The sequence below is a fragment of the Vigna unguiculata genome, chromosome 9 (assembly GCF_037176805.1).
Source record: "Vigna unguiculata cultivar grain cowpea cultivar isolate G323 ecotype 2 chromosome 9, ASM3717680v1, whole genome shotgun sequence".
Lineage (NCBI taxonomy): Eukaryota > Viridiplantae > Streptophyta > Magnoliopsida > Fabales > Fabaceae > Vigna > Vigna unguiculata.
The window spans coordinates 31884866-31902767 of record NC_140800.1 but is presented as its reverse complement, the minus strand read 5'-3'; the positions used below and the strand labels follow the sequence as shown (position 1 = coordinate 31902767).

General features: G+C 31.0%; 2 protein-coding genes across 2 annotated transcripts; both read right to left on the bottom strand.

Annotated features, from left to right (window-relative positions):
* Positions 1-5496: 5496 nt before the first annotated feature.
* On the bottom strand, positions 5497-9886 carry LOC114163789 (superoxide dismutase [Mn], mitochondrial-like). Its single transcript, XM_028048111.2, has 6 exons — positions 9466-9886; positions 8727-8773; positions 8516-8641; positions 8343-8399; positions 7049-7126; positions 5497-5883 (listed from the first exon to the last, which is right to left on the bottom strand). Exons 1-6 carry the CDS (start codon positions 9782-9784, stop codon positions 5791-5793), a joined length of 720 nt encoding a protein of 239 aa, XP_027903912.1. The 5' UTR covers positions 9785-9886; the 3' UTR covers positions 5497-5790.
* A 1364-nt stretch (positions 9887-11250) lies between these two features.
* LOC114164192 (UDP-xylose transporter 3-like) lies at positions 11251-15205 on the bottom strand. The gene is made up of 8 exons (XM_028048762.2): positions 14910-15205; positions 14616-14756; positions 13462-13646; positions 13321-13388; positions 12882-13014; positions 12191-12352; positions 11832-12104; positions 11251-11737 (listed from the first exon to the last, which is right to left on the bottom strand). Exons 2-8 carry the CDS (start codon positions 14734-14736, stop codon positions 11624-11626), a joined length of 1056 nt encoding a protein of 351 aa, XP_027904563.1. The 5' UTR covers positions 14737-14756; positions 14910-15205; the 3' UTR covers positions 11251-11623.
* Positions 15206-17902: the final 2697 nt, after the last annotated feature.

Genomic DNA, 17902 nt, shown 5'->3' with positions numbered 1-17902 from the left:
AAACTATTATTTAATAAATTTTAATAAAAAAAAATAATAAAAGATAAGTTATATTAAATTATTAATCTTACTTTTATAATAATCACTATTATTTGAAATTATTATTAATGATAATTATTGTTATTATTAATTATTTTATACACTAATTTCATTATTTGTAGTTATATTTAATATATATATATATATATATATATATATATATATATATATATATATATATATATATATATATATATATATATAATACAACACACACACACACCATAACTACAAACACACACTAGTACTAATTACCTAACTAGTGCTTCTCACGCTCACTAGGGATGTCAAAAAAATTTATACCAGCGGGTATTCGCGGATAAAACCCGCAACTAGTAGGAAATGGATACCTGCGGGTAACGGGTACGAATATTTTTAATACGCGCATGTTAACGGGGTAGGTACGGGTATCATAGTATTTGTACCCGTGATACCCGTACCCGCTATAATCTAATTTAAATTAAAAAAAAATATGATTAAAATATTATCATATTGATTTTGAATGAATTATTTTTTTATCACTTGGTTTTAAAAGAAATCATTTCTTTGTAAACTGTCATTCAACATTATTTAAATGGGTTATTTGGACTTTGTTTAAAATTTATGAATGTTATGTATTTTATTTTATTTGAATTTATGATTAAATTATGTTGTTAAATATTTAATTTTATTTTTTTGTAAATACCTCTGGGTACTCGTGGATATCCTTGGATATTAAAAGATTATGTGGATACCCGCATAACGGATACCCAACGGATATGGGTATGGATACGGGGCGGATATTTATCCAACGGGTTAGGTACGAGGGAGATACTACCCATAATACCCTACCCGCCTCGTTGACATCCCTACTCACGAGATGGGTTTTGCGTGGGGTGTTAGTGCAATGCGTTTGGCAACGGGATCAACAAGTCTTCGCGAGGTGGATGTTGCATCTCCAATGAGGGTGTCGAATGACGTGGTGGCTATGAGATGCGATGGTTGCGAGATCTTTGATGGGTTTTTAAAGTTTCGTGCGGAGCTATTTCGTCAGCGGTGGTTTTGCAAGGTTTGCATGACGATTTTGTGTCGTGGGTTGCAACATGGTTTCCGATGAAGGGTGTTGCTGGTTTGGTTGCTCTGATGATGGTGTGGTGGAGACGGTGGTTGTTTGAGGAAGGAGATGAATGTTGGTTGTGTGATTTGTCAAATCTACTTGAGGAAGAAGATGATGATGTGGCAGTTCCTAGTTGATCAGATCTGATAGTGAAGGATTGTTACATATGGCATCTCCTGGTTAGTCAGATTTGGATGTGGAGGACTATGACATGTGGTACCTCCTAGTTGAGCAGTTTGTGAATGCTAGGATGAGTATTTCCTAGGGATAATTTTATACACAGGCATGGGATAATATTGGTGCAAGGTGCATAGGGATTATGCATGGGCATTGGTTAGCCTTGATGTAGAGTGTATGGTGTTTATGCGCTGGCATTAACTAATATTTATGCAAAGTGTGTGATGATTATACATGAGTGTTGGTTAGCATCGATGTAGAGTGCATAAAAATTCTTGGGATAGTTTAATTCCAAGTGAAAATTCTTGGGATGGTTTAATTTCAAGTGAGTATACTCCTTATGGTGGAGTATGATTGCTGATATGGGCAATAAAGATGTATTTATTTTAATAAGGATGCAGAATGTTGGGCTGATGAAAATAATACGTCTTGAAAAGTCTTGCATCGCCTGGAATAAGTTAGTGAGTGAGTGTTAATGACTATATAATTGATTCTAAGTCCATGATCTTCCTTACCTCAAGTCAAATACAAAGTGTTTGGCTCTTCTTATACTTTTGTAGTAGGGTGCTCTAAGGTGTAGTTAAATTCTTGCTTTGGAGAGTATGAGTGTACTTGGGATCAAAGAGTTGAGAATGTTCTTTGTGTATTGTAAAAATTTGTATATAGTGATTATTTTCTGGTTGTCTTTGGATAGTTATTGTGGTTTTTTCTCCATATTTGTAATTTTTACATTATATTATTGTGTTCTTTATTTTCTATCTTATTTGTTTGTTAATAGGGTGTGATTGTTGTGGATGAAGATGGTAATGTTTTTAAGTGATGAGGTATTTTTCCAAGAATATGATATTCCTTTAATTTATAAGTAAAAAATACATAATAACTTTTCTAACAAAAAGTCATGTGAGAATTCTAAAAAATGAAGGAAAGAAAAAGAAAGAGATGTTAACATAAAATGGAGAATAAAAAGACGGAAGAGAAAACATGAAAATAAGAAACCCTCAATTAGATCTAATTGTACTTCGAATTCTTGTACTTGTTTTGGTACGATCGAGACAGTTTTAAGAGATGTTAATCTTTCTATCGATCATTGTCATTTTGGTGTGGCTGGCAACCATGTTTAGAAAACCTGTTAGAATTATTATAAACATGATTTTACTAAAGTGAAACGATATTTGTAAAGCTAGCATTCAACAATATGACACAAATTATGTGTGGAAAACTATTTCAAGAAGGAGAAACATTGAAGAGAAGTTTTTGGAAAGTGCCATTGTTTGTTGAAATAACGTTTTCGACATACCATTCTCATCACAACACAATGATGAAGAACTCACAAAAAAACGCATTACTTCACTTTAGTGAAATTATGTTAGGGACCCTAATAAGCTTTTGAAGCAGTTTGACAATCTTATCCTTTCGGATTCTTAGAAACAAGTTAAGACAGTGATTTGAAAAAAAAAAATAGAATGGGAAATGTGTAGACCCACACAGGAAAGAGAAGGGTTCCCAACCACATCAAAATAAGAGGGTCTTTCTTCCTACACCTCCAAGCATTTCTTCTGCACCTCCAAAATTCTTTTAAATTTCCAAAATACCCTTTGACCATTTAAGAAAATTCACGGACATCATACCCTCAAAAATACTTTCGGATGTCGACTTCCGGAAGTCAAAATATATCACCGGAAGTCGACTTCCGGAAGTCAAAAATCATTACCGAAAATCGACTTCCAAAAATAAAAAATCATTACCGGAAGTTGACTTCCGGAAATCAAAAAACATAACCGGAAGTCGACTTCCGAAGATAAAAAAATTAGATCAATTTTAAATATTTTTAATTCTTTTTAAAATTTATATTTTCTAACTTTTATTTTATTTTATTTTTTAAAAAACGTATTAAAAATTATAAAACATATAAATTTAAAAAAAAATACTTTAAAAAATAAAAAAATAAGTTATATAAATACTAAATAAAAATTGAAAAATAATTTAAATTAAAATAATAAAACTTTAAATTTTAAAAAAATTAAAATATATATATATAAACCGAAAGTCGGATTTTCGTGTATATATATATATATATATATATTTTTTTTTTTCTTTTTCTGTTTTTTTAAAGTTTACTATTTTAATTTTAATTATTTTTCAATTTTATTTTTAATTTTATTTATTTTATTCATATTGTTATAATTATTTTATTTATATATTTTATGTGTATAGTATTTTATATTTTATTTGAATTTTTTAATTTTGTATAAAATTTAAATATTTAATTTTAATCAAATTTTTAAAAAATTTTCAATTATATATTTTTTTATATTTTTAAATTTCAATTTATTTTTAAATAATTTATTAAAAATTTAATAAAAATAAAAAAAATTAATATATATATATATATATTTGTATATAAATTTTCATTTTTAATTTTTTTTAATTTAAAGTTTTATTATTTTAAAATAAATTTAAATATTAAATAAAATTAAATGTAGCAGAATAAATTTTTTTATGGTTTTGTTTTTTTATTTAAAGTTTAATATTATTTTAATTTTTCTTATTTTTATATTTATATTTATTTTTTAGTATATTAAATAAAGATAAAATTATATATATAGATATTAATATTTTTTAAAAAAATATATATTAAGAAATATGAAAACATAAAAAATAAATAAAGTAATAAACTAAAAAAATCATTAAAAGTTAAAAAATTTAAATTTTAAAAAAAATTAAAAATATTCAAAATAAAATTTATTTCTAACGGAAGTCAACTTCCGGAGAATGTTTTTTGATTTCCGGAAGTCGACTTTCGAGAATATTTTTTGATTTTCGGAAGTCGACTTCTGGGAATATTTTTTGACTTCCGAAAGTTGATTTCCGGTGATAATTTTTGACTTTCGGTGATATATTTTGACTCTCGGAAATCGACTTTTGATGATATATTTTGACTTCCGGAAGTTATATATTTTGACTTCCGAAAATCGACATAAGTTTGGGGGTACGGTGTTTGCGGATTTTCTTAAATGGTCAAAAGGTCTTTTGGGAATTTAAAGAAAGTTTGGAGGTGTAGAAAAAATTTTGGAGGTGCAGGAAGGAAGACCCAAATAAGAACGCTCCATGAAGAGATCATGTAGGAACTGGGAATAGAAATTGGTGTTACAAACTGTGCAAAAGAAATTATTTGAGGATTTCTCACTTCTAGATTTCCACTCTCTTCTTTTCCTTCTATTTTAATATGACACATCTCATGTCTTATTGAGTGTCAAATTGTATATATTACGTAAGTGACCGTCAATATTTTTCAAAAAACAATTTTCACCTTAGATTTTAAAGTTTTTCTGAAGAGAAGTTAGTCTTTTCATTAATAGTTCTATCATCAGAAGACCTTATCCTCTCGTTTATGTGCCCATTTGACAAATTTTCTCACTTATAGATAAGATTGTTTGTAACATTTCTTTCTTCAATTCTCTTCCTCAACAACTGCAACTTTCTCACTTCCTTTCTCAACCTCAATTATTTTGCCACCATCATTAAAACCTTACTCGATTCCTGTCCAAAGTCCTACATTAGAAAATCCTACCAACATCTATAAAAAGTTAGAAAAGAAAAGTCTTAATTTTCCAACATCCAATTAAATAAATCAAAATCCAACAACCAATAAAGGGGGACTGAAAAACATTATTGGAATTAAAGAAAGTTGAAGATGATAAACCAAAAAGATATCCAAGCGAAGTTTGAAAGTGAAAAACACTCCTATTGGAAAGACAATTACAGTGATAGTTAACTGAAATTGAAAGCTGAAGCTTAGATTACGGTGGAGGAGGCAGTTGAAACGACCAAACGATGTTCGAAAACTACAAGAACAAGTATTCAAAATCTAAATCAGAGGATGTTATTCAAGCTCTCAATAAACAGAGCTTCGACAACACTATTTTAAGTTGCAATAAAAATAGAGTTTAAATTAACAGAAGAATTCAACGAATAAAAAGCTTAGGACTAACGTGCAAGAAGTTTTCTTTCAGAGGCTTTATCGGTCCTCTTCCATATATGTTAGGGACCTCTTTGATACTTCACTCCTGTCTCAATGCTTTGGAATAATTTATTTTAAAAAATGATCATTTTATATCCTAAGTCTAAACATTTTAAAAAAAAAAATTTCTAATGAATAATCGCAACTAAATAACAACTCCCACTTGTTCATCCAACAAATAATACGGGGCTTGGATTTCATAATTATACTACTTATTCGAGAAAAAGGATCACACCCTAGAAGCAAAAAATATACATCGACGGACACAAATAGCATCTTAACAGAGCATCAGAAAACCATAAGACATGAGCAATGCATCCATAAATGCTCGAGGTTCTTTGTCACAACTGTATAAAAAGTTAGTGTTATCTTCTACATCACATCATTTTATTCCACTTTTCTCACCTTGCTGGAAATCTGTCATCTCAGGTACACCATATAAAGCAGCACTTTCAGACTAAGAGCTCTCTTTCTCATACACATCATTGGCATATTTCCAATTAATAACTTTCCAAATGTTCTTCAGATAATCTGGTCTAACATTCTTGTACTGCATTAAGAAAAACAAGCATACATCAGAATTACTTTTAACAAAGGATATGCATCTAGGAATCTGGGAAAGCGTGTTACCTTTTCCTCCTGATTGCCAAATAATAGCACGATAAAAGTTTCAATTTCAACATATTGTATGCGACGAAAAATTAATTTATTTCTAAACTTGTGAGTATGTGAATATTCTATTCTACGGAGGGTGTGTGGATTCGAATTCCTAACTAACATAAAGGACGAAAAATGAATATTCCATTATAAGGTGTGACTTTACATGAATTCTTGAATTATACGCTTCACTAAGCTTTTGTTTTACTTTGATAATAAAAGATAAAAAAAAATGGCTATGCTATATGTCTTCCTTTGCTAATTTGTTCAAATGAATGTTTCGTCATACCTTTACATTTCTGTTAATTATTGGACGGAATTTTAGGAAGACGGGCTTTATTTGGACGGCTGAAAAACTACTAGGACTTTGCTTCAAGAAAATAAATATGAGCAATTACATAAGTAAAACATAGTGACTAAAAGTATACAAAGCTTCCAATTTCAGAACCTAGCTCAAGAACGGGGGAGGATTACCCAATTCTTATAAGGACTATTTTGGCCCTATCCCTAATCAATCTGAGATATCTTAACTGCAGCTAATTATAAACTTCTGAGACTTAGGAGAAAGCTATGGCATCATTTCCTGCTTGTCTCTATGATTAGTTTATGTTCATGCTAAATTCAAATTTTGATTCACTAAAACCAATCAGTAATATCAACTACAAAATGCAAACTATAGAAGCTATAGAAGAACGTTCGAAGGTCAAATTTCAGGATGAAAATAAGTCAGGATAATAACTATGTTAGGAAACCAATTATTTGTAATTGGCATTTTATTAAGATAAAAGTGTTAGGATGAAATAAGCTCTAAAAAAGTGTTTCAAAATCGTGATAGAAATAACTCAATTCTATTTTAACTGAACAGATCTTATTTTGAAATTCCATTTGGAAACCAAAAATCAAATTTTGCAACCACCCAAACAGACCCTAAATTTGACAGCCCAATATTTCTTTGCATCTCATAAGTCTTAACCACCAAACTGAAAATATAAACAGGATTCAAATAACAATATTACAGCAACCACGCTGTCACTAGTGGATCATCAAGTCAATTTTACCTGTAAGTAGTACGCATGCTCCCAAACATCAATACCAAGCAAAGGAATCAAATTTGGTGCCTTGGTAACCAGTGGGTCCTGCAAATAAAATGTTCAAAATTACATATGAGAATCAACAGACATATGCTCAGAGCATAAACATAGTTCACTAAAGCTAAAAAAATGAGTACGAGGATTGAGAAAAGACGAAAAACTCTAACTAGTTCCTTCTCTTTTCTATAGTTTGCATTATAGCAAATTTATATATCCTGAACACCAAAACATTTGAAGTCCTCCAGATTCCAACAATGTCACTCTATTTTAATTGGGTCCCTACACTTTTTTGTTAATTTAGAATTGAGTCCTGGCTATTTTAAAGTGTTGTAAGCAGGTCTCTGTAATAATTAATTGCTATAACTTCATTAAAACTGAACTGACATTACTGAAACTTGTCTTACCAGATCTAGAGAAAAGGAACACAGGCCAAATAGTTTCTGCACCCTTCAACTATAAGGCAGCCATTGATTCAGAGGCAGCGAGATTAAATAGAGCTAGAGAGAAAAAGTTCACCTGAGGTCTGTTGGTGTTTGGAGGTTGGGTATAGTCTAATAAAGTGAAAGAAGCAGTTCGATAGCCAGATCAGAAAAGAATAAAATGGATGACAGAGAGAATCAAAAGTTCAACGAGATAAATTGGGGAAAAATTGATAAGATATGCTGGCAGGTGGCTGCAGGTCCTCCCGTGGTCAGACTTAAAGCTAAAAAAAAAGTGAGAACTTGAGAGGTTGCTCTGTCTCAGCAATGACAACGAGAGAAAATGAACATGAAAAAGAGATTAAAAACGAAAGGAAGGACAAATAAACACAGTTGGTTTACACAGGCAAGATGTTCTTTACCTAGAGATATAAGAATTTATGAAGGTATGTAAAGACTTGACTATAAATTTAATACAACGACTGTGATGACTCTAGCAATTTATACCTAGAAATAAACTTGAAGTCTAAAAAGTCAAACGCAGATTACAAAGCCATATTACAATAGGTATTGTTTGGTAAAGTATTTCATTGACTGTTGAATCTCATGGATTTAACATAAGGAATATAGACTATTCGAAATTGTAATATCAAGTAAAAGATCTTGGATGGTGTGACAACTACAAGTGATGCCAAAGAAATACAAAAAGGCAGAATTGGAGGCCAGACCAAAAGACTACTTTCATTTATTTTCTTTTGTAATATGTTACGGCTGATCTATGAAGCCTCTTGGGATCATGTAGAAAATGAGGAGGGGCATTGAAGGTGGAAGGGTCAGTTTACCTGGTTGGCAGTGGTTTCAACTACAAGCCTCTTCAACTCTTTGTCCAGACCAAGCCACTGGCAAGGCAGTAGAGAATAAGCAAAAGGAAGCAACATTTCAAACAATGACCAAGACATTAAGCTTATGCAAGGAAAGAAAATATTCTGGGAATTTCAGAATCTGATCAACTCACCACCCAACCAGACCCCTGCAATGCTGCACCTTCTGCATTAACTTTTTGTATCAATGCTTCAAAAGAGCCAAAATGCGTGTCAATAGCCCATCCCAGTGAACCCTTGGGTGGCTCACCACCTCCTTCCTGCACAAGGGGAGAAGTTTTATTAGGTAAAAGAACACCAAAGACAAAATAATTTCCAAAAAACAGGATCAAGATACAAACTTACACGAACAGGAGCTAGATTTTTCCAGAAAATAGAATGGTTGATATGACCTGCAAGAAATGATCCTTAGTTGTACATGAACCGAATTGGATAACTTTAAAAACAATATTAGATAAGATATATCCTGCCTCCATCACTCAAAAGTTTGTTTGGTTCATTTTGAAACCAGTCATAATTTCTCACACAGAGTAAAATATGAATAACAAAAACAAAAAGTCCAGATTACACTGCAGTTATGCAGCCACTGTTCATTCTCATCAACCAATCCATGTTAGTATAGATGCTACACACTAACCACTCCCTTCGGTTTCCAAGCAGAATGACAACAATAAAATTATGGGAAACACACACAAGCACTCAAAGATCCATGTTACACAACTACTGCATTTGAGTAAAATAAAAATTGTGTTCGTTCGAGTACGATACAAACGGATTGGTCGTATTTTTAAGCATCTGTGCATCAATGCCTAGGATACAATACAGTATGTTACTTTCACTAAGTACTACCATAATCACAGCGACCCATAAGCAAATCCGCACTCCCCGCCTCTATTTTACACCAGACTTATAACATCAACAAAGGCCAATTAACTTATCATCCACAACACAACAAACTAAATAATCCACTATCACCTATTCACGACTCGATATTAATTCAATCAACAAATCACGAGTTGCCGTAATTCATCATTCGATAAACCAAAATTAAAAGAAGAAAAACGTAAAAAGAAGGGAAGCAGACCTCCGCCATTGAACTTGATGGCGGCCTGGAGCTTAACGACGGCAGAGGAATCGGCCTTGGCAACGGCATCTTGGAGCTGCTCAAGAGCCTTGTTGTAGTTGGTGATGTAAGTCTGATGGTGCTTCTGGTGGTGGAGCTGCATGATTTCGCCGCTGATGGCTGGCTCCAGTGCGCCATAGTCGTATTCCAGATCAGGTAACGTGTACACATGCAAACCGCGGGAATGAGTAGCCACCGCTGCGCCTACTCCGAGAGGCCTCGCGTCTTTGCGGAGCACCGATGCTAGGGTTTTCCTGGTCAATAGGGCTCGCGCAGCCATCGGGAAAGATATGGAGACGCTTCTGCGACACACCTAAGTGGAGGAGATTCGGTGACAGCAAGTAGATGGATTTATAGATCAAATATTTTGTCACCAATGCCAACTACATAAAATGCTAGTAACACATATGTTCCTCCTATTTAATACATATTATATAATTAATTTATCGCGTAAAACGATTTATATAATTGAATTGGTGTATTTTTTGTCACCCTATAAAACATTGCTTACTTACTAATTAAAACTGATTTTTGAATTGACTAAACTTATTTGTGTTTAGTAGAATTTCTAAATATAGTGATTGAATATTAGAGGGTGTACACGCGTGCATAACTGCACACCAGTTTCATTGGGCTTGTTACAGCACACCACCACCTGCCGACTATTTATTTACTACCATTATTTTTTTCAGGACACAAGTCACGCGTTAAGCATGTAACTAGTATAATTAATCGTTAAATAGCTTCAACAATTCTCTCATTTCAAAATAAATAATGTAAATCCTCTTAGTTCAATTACAATGTATTCAAAAGTTAGAATAATGTTCAGGAGAATGCTCTAGGTACCTACGCTACTTCCATTGTCTTTCAAGGGTTAAGTTCTGTTGTGGTGAAGCTACCTCTCCCAGAAAACCCTTCTTTTGTTATCATGATTTGCCCCATTCAATCTGATTAAAAAATAAAACTTGTTTGATTTAGATGTTTTCTTATTGATAACCTGTATATAAATTAATTTTAACTTTATTTAAAAGCTTACTTTCTTCTCAGACAATGAATATGTAAAAAGTCACAGCACAATAACATTGGTTGCATCTTGGATTCTGAATCCAAGGACATCACTGCTGTGAATACTTGCTTCCATTGCAGCTGTAATATGGACTGATACCAGAGAAAAATTCAGATTGCATCAGTAAAATGGATCACGAAATTTCCAGCTTATAAGATATTTGACGAGTCCTGATGAAGCTTATATGACATTGAGTCGGTTTTCACAGAAATCTTACGAGCAGAATAGATCCAGAAAAGATTTGATGAACCTTCATCAAGGTTGAATGTCAGTATTTTACAAAGGTGAAAGTATTTCCTTACATTAACAAGATAAACAGGTATTTACCCAAATATGTCCTTAGCAAGGGATGTTCCTACTCCTAGACCCTTATTATGTTTGCATTTTCTTTTGTTTCTTTTTAATTAGATGCTGCTTCTTCATTTCATTCACTCGTAACCGTATCTGTCACTCCCTTTAATTAAAGTAGCCAAAATGGGAAGCAAAATCAACAGCTACCATAAGTTTCAATTTATATTACAATATACAAAGAAAAGACAAAGGGCACGAGTAAAGTTCAAGCCAAGAACAGTATAATGGGGTCGTTAAGCTTCAAAAAATAAATAATACAATAAAGACTGAAAGAAATGACTACTTTTGGTATAGCAATACCATCAGTACATACCTAAAACACACGGAAAAAACTCTGAATAAAAAAATAATAATAACCGGTAGGCGTTTATACATTATTCAGGCAAAGAAAAAAGTTTGGATATCTATATGAAATTATAATGTAACATGATGTGAAAACATCACCAGAAAATGTATGATACTATACTGCATATCTGTTGGCCAATAGAATTGCGACATGACCATGTACTTGTTCCCCTCCCTAATATTGTTGGTCGGCAAACGGTTCAGGAAATATTAGACTATAGCTACTGAGAAAAAATGACAGGGACATGTATTTGGCAGCAATTCCAGATCCTAATTCCAAATGGATCACGGGTGTTAACCCTCTATAAGGACTATAACTGTTCTTGACAATGCTATAACGAAAGCCCATTAAACATACTAATCTTTGCTCTTGCTCCATACAGGGGACAACTGTCTCTGTCCAATTGTATCACTCACAACTGCACTTCCATTTTCCACATTGATCAGAGGATCAGATTCACCTTCTCTTGCCTGGAAAAGTTAAGAAGAAATAGTGACAGAATGTACTTCTAGAAATGATTGTTAAAGTATAAAAACCAAGACATGCAAAGTTGGCCGAACAAACCTGGGATGCTTGTGATGAAGCTTCGACAGTTTTCTGCTGGTTCTCAAGTGAGCAATAGTAAGAATATAAAATCATCCCCATCATGGCTATCATAATTCCCAGAATGTTTCTCCAGCTAAATGGGTCTTGGAGTAGTATATAACCAAATGCCAAGACAAGGCATGTCTTTAGGTGTCCAAGAACCTGATAGGTCACAGGAGATGTTTTTCCAATAACAAGGAATGTACTAAAATTGACTGAGATGGAGATAAGGCAGGAAAGAATAATGAAAACCTGCAATGCAGAAAGAAGCAGTTGATAAAACGTTAAAAAAAAGGAGTTGGAACTTGGGAAGACTTGTTTAATAATTGAACTCTTACCGTCACTTGTGTTGTATACTTGAAACCAAATACATTTTGGTTGGTTAAAAGTTTATCCAGATATGGACCGCAGATTAACAGGGTTGCTGCTTGATATGGACATGATTGGTACAGAAGCTGGGTGGAAGAAACCTTGAACTTCTTTTGGATAGTATTTGTCATCTAAAAGCAACTAATTAAGGACAAGACACCAAATAAAACAATGATATCCCAGGAAAATAAATCAGACAATCATCTGTGCAAAGCTTTCAAGCGCAATAAAAACTTATATTTTACTCCTAACTATTTTACTCCTAACTATCTTCGAATAACATAAATGACAGCCTCTAGATAAAGAAAATGAACTTGTCCAAAGTCACGGGAAAAAGGAGCTCCCAGGCCAAAAATGAGGCTCTGCATGTGAAGCCTTGCACAATTTAAACAAGAAAACCCAAAAAAAAATTAAGTTAGGGGTATGATGATTAGTTCTTCAACCACCTCATGTACCTCGGGGCAGAAGATAATCACTATAAGTGACAAAGGAAAATACAGAATATGTCAAACAAATAGAGTATATAAAAATATATGCCAAAGTTGAAAAGATTCAGAAATAAGTCCCCAGTGTATATTCTTCTATTCAATATATCACAATTGATCAGAAAATATTGCAAAAATAATTCGCGTTAATGCAAATGAAATTACTTAAGGATACAATCTGAGCAACACAAGTTGTAATCACTGCAAGAAAAGATAAGAAGGAGCCAAGAGCATTGAGCTGCAAATCTGTGACAGTAGCAATCCCGACACCCAGAAGGAGGATAGTAAGGGCAAATTGAATTCTCTTACTGCAATAACAATGAAAAGATAACAATGAATTTTATTTATTGAAAATACTAAAGCAAGGTAAGCTCAAATGGTTTAGATACAAACATACTTGAGGCCAGAACATTGAGTAAGTGTGTGTGTGTGTGTGTATGTATGAGAGAGAGAGAGAGAGAGAGAGAGAGAACAAATAAGACACAAAAAGAAGATCTGAAAACGAATATGAATGAGTTTTTTCATTGACCATTACATAACTAACATTTCGAGTACATATATATCAACAATCAAACATAAAAAAATCATAGTATTGACAAGAAGTTAAATGGAACCTGAATCTCTTCCCAAGAAAAAGGGTCTCCAACAGTACAGTGCAAGGAATGATGGCCAGCTTAGTCATCTGAAAAGGAATATCACGGGGATGTTCAGAGTCAACAAAAATCAAATGAGAAACAGAACCTTAACAAACCTACCTGATAGAAGCCAACAGAATTAAACCCCAGGCTCAAATTTAAAAGTCCAATTGAGATCCCATTTAAAATCCCAAATCCCATTACAGCTTTCTGCTCAAAAGGTTTATGCTCAAAGAATCTCATTTTGAGAGCCACATGAAGGGAACAAAATGTCACAAGCAGATGCCAGCTGGTCAAAGTTGTAGCTGCATATCAAAAAGGACAACTTTCAAAAATCGTGTAAACCTCAGACAATACATCGAAGTGTAAACATGAAAGCTCAAATTTGCACATGGATGAAAATAACCTAAATCATCATCATACACCAAATTTCAGACGAGATAAGTTGATCTTCTTTGTCAATAGGACAGAAAACAGGTACATTAAAATGCACAATAATGATAAGTAATATCTAATGTTTAGGTACTTCCAGAAAACCAAATCAATTATTATAATTTTAACCAGGCAACTCATCTTATTCACATTACTAAGCAGCTGTATAGATTGCAGAAAAAGAAGTAAAGAAAACAAAATACTTAACTTGGTAATGCCTAGTGAATACAGACAACAATAGATAAGTCCAAAGTGGCAATATTTAATTTAGAAAAAGAAGGGATATCAACAATCCAAAAGATCATATCAATTCCCGGATATAGTATATAGGAAACTAAATTTTAGATACAAAGGCAACATGAAAAATTATAAAATTCGACAAATCCAATCTCCAACTAACACTTCTAGTTTCTCTAAGGGCATGGGCAGTTGAGTTGGTTGAAAATGATTGTCAACCAAAGTTGATAACGAAAAACATTTCTATTTCCACATTCTCATGTTGAAAGAAGCAAGTATGGCGTAATTTTCATTACAAAACTTCTGCCTAAACAGCCAACCAGACACACCCTAGGTGAGTACACAGTCTAGATCGCTGGCAGACTACGTCACAAGAAGTAGCAGCAAGTACAATGGATCAAGTTCTAAGTTCCAACAAAAGAGGCAAGAGGAAGGGAAGGGCTAAAATTATGAATCTTCAATTGTAATAGCACGCATGAAATCACACAAACACTGATGGAACAAGTAGGTTAGAAAAAGAAGAAATGAAAGAAAAAAAAGGTGGCAAAAATAGAAAACAAAACAAGGGTACAAGCTTGCAACAATCAAGAGGAAAGAGAATTTACCGAAAATAAAATGCAATGAACTCATCAGCGCCTTATTGCAAATCACAATGGACACAGATGAAACCACTGAAAGAGTCAACGCGCCCACAGTTCCCAGCTGGAAACGCTCTCCCTCACCCATCTTCGTCTTTGCTCCAAAACCTGTAAACCCAAATCCAGCCCGAAACAAGAAAAAAAAAAAAAAAAAACATCCCCAATTTCAAAACATCAATAAGAAGGGGAATCAGACAACACACAAATTACATCAAAGGCGATAAGAAGAAGAAGACATTGAAACAACAACACCAGCCATACCCAGAAGACAAAAACGACAACTTTACCCACCCACGAGCCGACAGCGGGGGCAGGGGGGAGAATTAAGTGAATTGAGCAAAAAGGGTTTACGATTTGGAGAAATTTAGATCGATTTAGTGGTTTAGGGTAGAAAGAGAGTGAGTGATGAGAGTAGCAAACTAAGAAAGTGAGGAAGGAGAAGGATTCTGGTGGTGAGGAAGAAGAATGGGATGCAGAGTTATGATATGGAATGTTTTGGTATTGTTTTTGATGTGTAAAGTGGTGAGTGAGGCAGCAAAAGAGATTTGGTAGTAAAAGACTTAAAACACAATGAAATAATGGATTAATTAGAGTTAATGGAAATGGGGTTTGGTAATGGACAAACAATTAGTGGCTTCAGATCCATAGTCAAAACCAGACTTTACTTGCACGAGAAATGTTAGGTAGTAGGGACATACCTTTGTCCAAGTACTTTATTTTATTTTTTAACAAAATTTAATGGGTTCAATTATAACCATGATAATAATGAAATAATAACTATTATTACATTATTATTCCTGAAAGCACAATATCTACATTTAATAATAAAAAGTAAAGTAAAAATATAATTAAAATATTAATTATTACATATTTATTAAAGTTCAAAATATTATTTATTGAAGTTATAAAATGATATCTGAAAAAATATTTTCTATTATTTTTATGATCTTATAAACACATAACAACAGTAAGAGTACTTAGAATGTGTATTAAAATAACTACAGTTCATCATATTTAATAGTTTCTTAAATTATGTACAAATTAGAGTGTCTATTAGAGTACAAATTATATAAAAAAACACTCAAACAAACCATGGTATTAATTTTTAAATACTATTATTATTATTCTTATTATTTTATGATTAATTAATAATAATAAAAATTAATTAATGATATTCCAAATTAATTAATAAAGATCAAATTATTTGTTTATGCAAAGATTATTATAAATAATGAAATTAATATTTGTTTTCAAAGTTATAATTGAAACAATTTTACCATTTCATATCTGAATATATTATTTTAAAATTATAATTAGAATATTTTTTATGCTGAGGATTTTTTTAAAAGGCCTCATTCAATTGTGTTTTTTTTCTTTATGTAATTGATAATTACTTTTAAAATATATAAAATAAACTTTAATGAATTAAAAGGGTGAAATTTTAAACTTACCGTTATTAAAATTAAACCCAATTTAATTAACACTAGATACTTGTGAAAACATATGGGTGTTCACCGTTTTTTATAATAATAAAAAATAACAAATTATTGTTATTGTTATTATTATAACTGTCGTTGTCGTGCAAATTTTGTAAATATATGTGATATTATATTAGTAAGTGATGATAATGTAATGTTATTAAGTTATAATATATAAAATAAAATTATATTTATTATAAATGAAGTGAAATATATCAGAAAAGATGAGAGAATAATTGTTGATAAATAGAGAAAAAGAGAAGAGTAGATGATTTCATAAAAAAGTTGGTAGAAGTAACGATTAATTTTTAAATTTTTTATAAATAATTATACTTTAAACGATAAAATTGGTATTTTAAAATGTGAATACAAAGAAAGGAATCTTCTTTATATATTGTTATAGATTATAAAATTAAATATTCTTTTTATAATTTTATTATAGATATTTTTGTTATTCTATAAGAAATTTTTTAATTAAAAATGGTTAAGTTTAAATAGACAGTTAAATAAAAAAACAATTAAAATTTAAATAAATTATTACTTATTGTTAAAATAATTATTTTAATTTGAAATGGGATAGAATATAAATATAATTCTCATTATATATAAATATGGATTATTATAATTACAAAATTAAATATAAATTAATTTTTTAATTTTATTGTAAATAGCTTTTATTTATTTTAAAAATATGGTTACCGAAAGGAAACTTTTCACAATTTATAGGTACAGATAAAATAAGTATAATCCGATAAATATGAAGCATCTCTTTACTAGTATTAATTATAAATGATTATAAATAGAATTTTAAGTGAGTATATCTAGAAAGCAGTTGTTAATATTTTTGTTTGATACAATAACTATGGTTTTGTTCTTTTTTACTTTTAAGTGAATTTTAAAATTATTCTATCAATTTAATTTTTTATTTTTAAAATATGTGAATTTAGTTATTTTAATTAAATTTTGTTATAATTATTTTATGTTTCGTACACATCTCATATTTGTATTTAAGTTGTTTATATTTTTTAACATATTTTTATTTTAATGTTAAGTCAAATACTATTATGAAACACGCTTGAAATGTCAAATAAACTTAACAAAATTTGATTAAAATAACTAAATTAATATATTTTAGAAAATGAAAGACTAAATTAATTTAAAATTTTAAAATAAATTAATTTCAAAATTTACTAAAAATCAAGGACCAAAAATATATTTAATCCTTCTTTTATATATCGAAATAATTATTATGAGAATATAATTTATCTCTATTTACGATGTAAAATTAAACTCTTTTAACTAAATATAAGAATGCAGAATTTTTTACCTTTTCTATTCTAAATAATTGTTTATGAAAAGTAATTTTTAAAGCCTATAATAAATGAAATATTTTTTTAAAGAAAAGTAGTATAATAATTAAATATTTTGACCGGTTCCGTTGTTTTCTAAAAGTAATTAGAACACGTTTACCAATAAAACGTGTATCATGAAATAATTTCATTACAAAAGGCCCTGTATATGTAATTTTTACGTGTTTAGTTTCTTAAATTATTTTTATGTTTTTAATTACAAAATTAAAATGCGTTAAATTTTGGATTAAATAAATTGTGGAATGTTATGGGTCACATGATAACTACTCTAACGTGTATATTAAATTATTTAGTGTTTTAGCATATTGTATTGTATGGGTTAGTGGATCAGTTAAACACTTATCTACGTCCAAAGTAATTTGTATAATTAATTTATATTTATAAGTACACAAATATGGAGTATTGA

Excerpts from the sequence above, each read along its gene's own strand:
- LOC114163789 (XM_028048111.2), bottom strand. The coding sequence starts at position 9,784 with ATGGCTGCGCGAGCCCTATTGACCAGGAAAACCCTAGCATCGGTGCTC. Across the intron at positions 8,400-8,515 it reads TGCAGGGGTCTGGTTGGGTG|TGGCTTGGTCTGGACAAAGA; the intron begins GTGAGTTGATCA and ends CTGCCTTGCCAG. Across the intron at positions 5,884-7,048 it reads AGCATGCGTACTACTTACAG|TACAAGAATGTTAGACCAGA; the intron begins GTAAAATTGACT and ends TTCTTAATGCAG.
- LOC114164192 (XM_028048762.2), bottom strand. The coding sequence starts at position 14,736 with ATGGGTGAGGGAGAGCGTTTCCAGCTGGGAACTGTGGGCGCGTTGACT. Across the intron at positions 13,647-14,615 it reads TTCATTGCATTTTATTTTCG|CTACAACTTTGACCAGCTGG; the intron begins GTAAATTCTCTT and ends TTTGATATGCAG. Across the intron at positions 13,389-13,461 it reads ATTCTGTTGGCTTCTATCAG|ATGACTAAGCTGGCCATCAT; the intron begins GTAGGTTTGTTA and ends ATTCCTTTTCAG.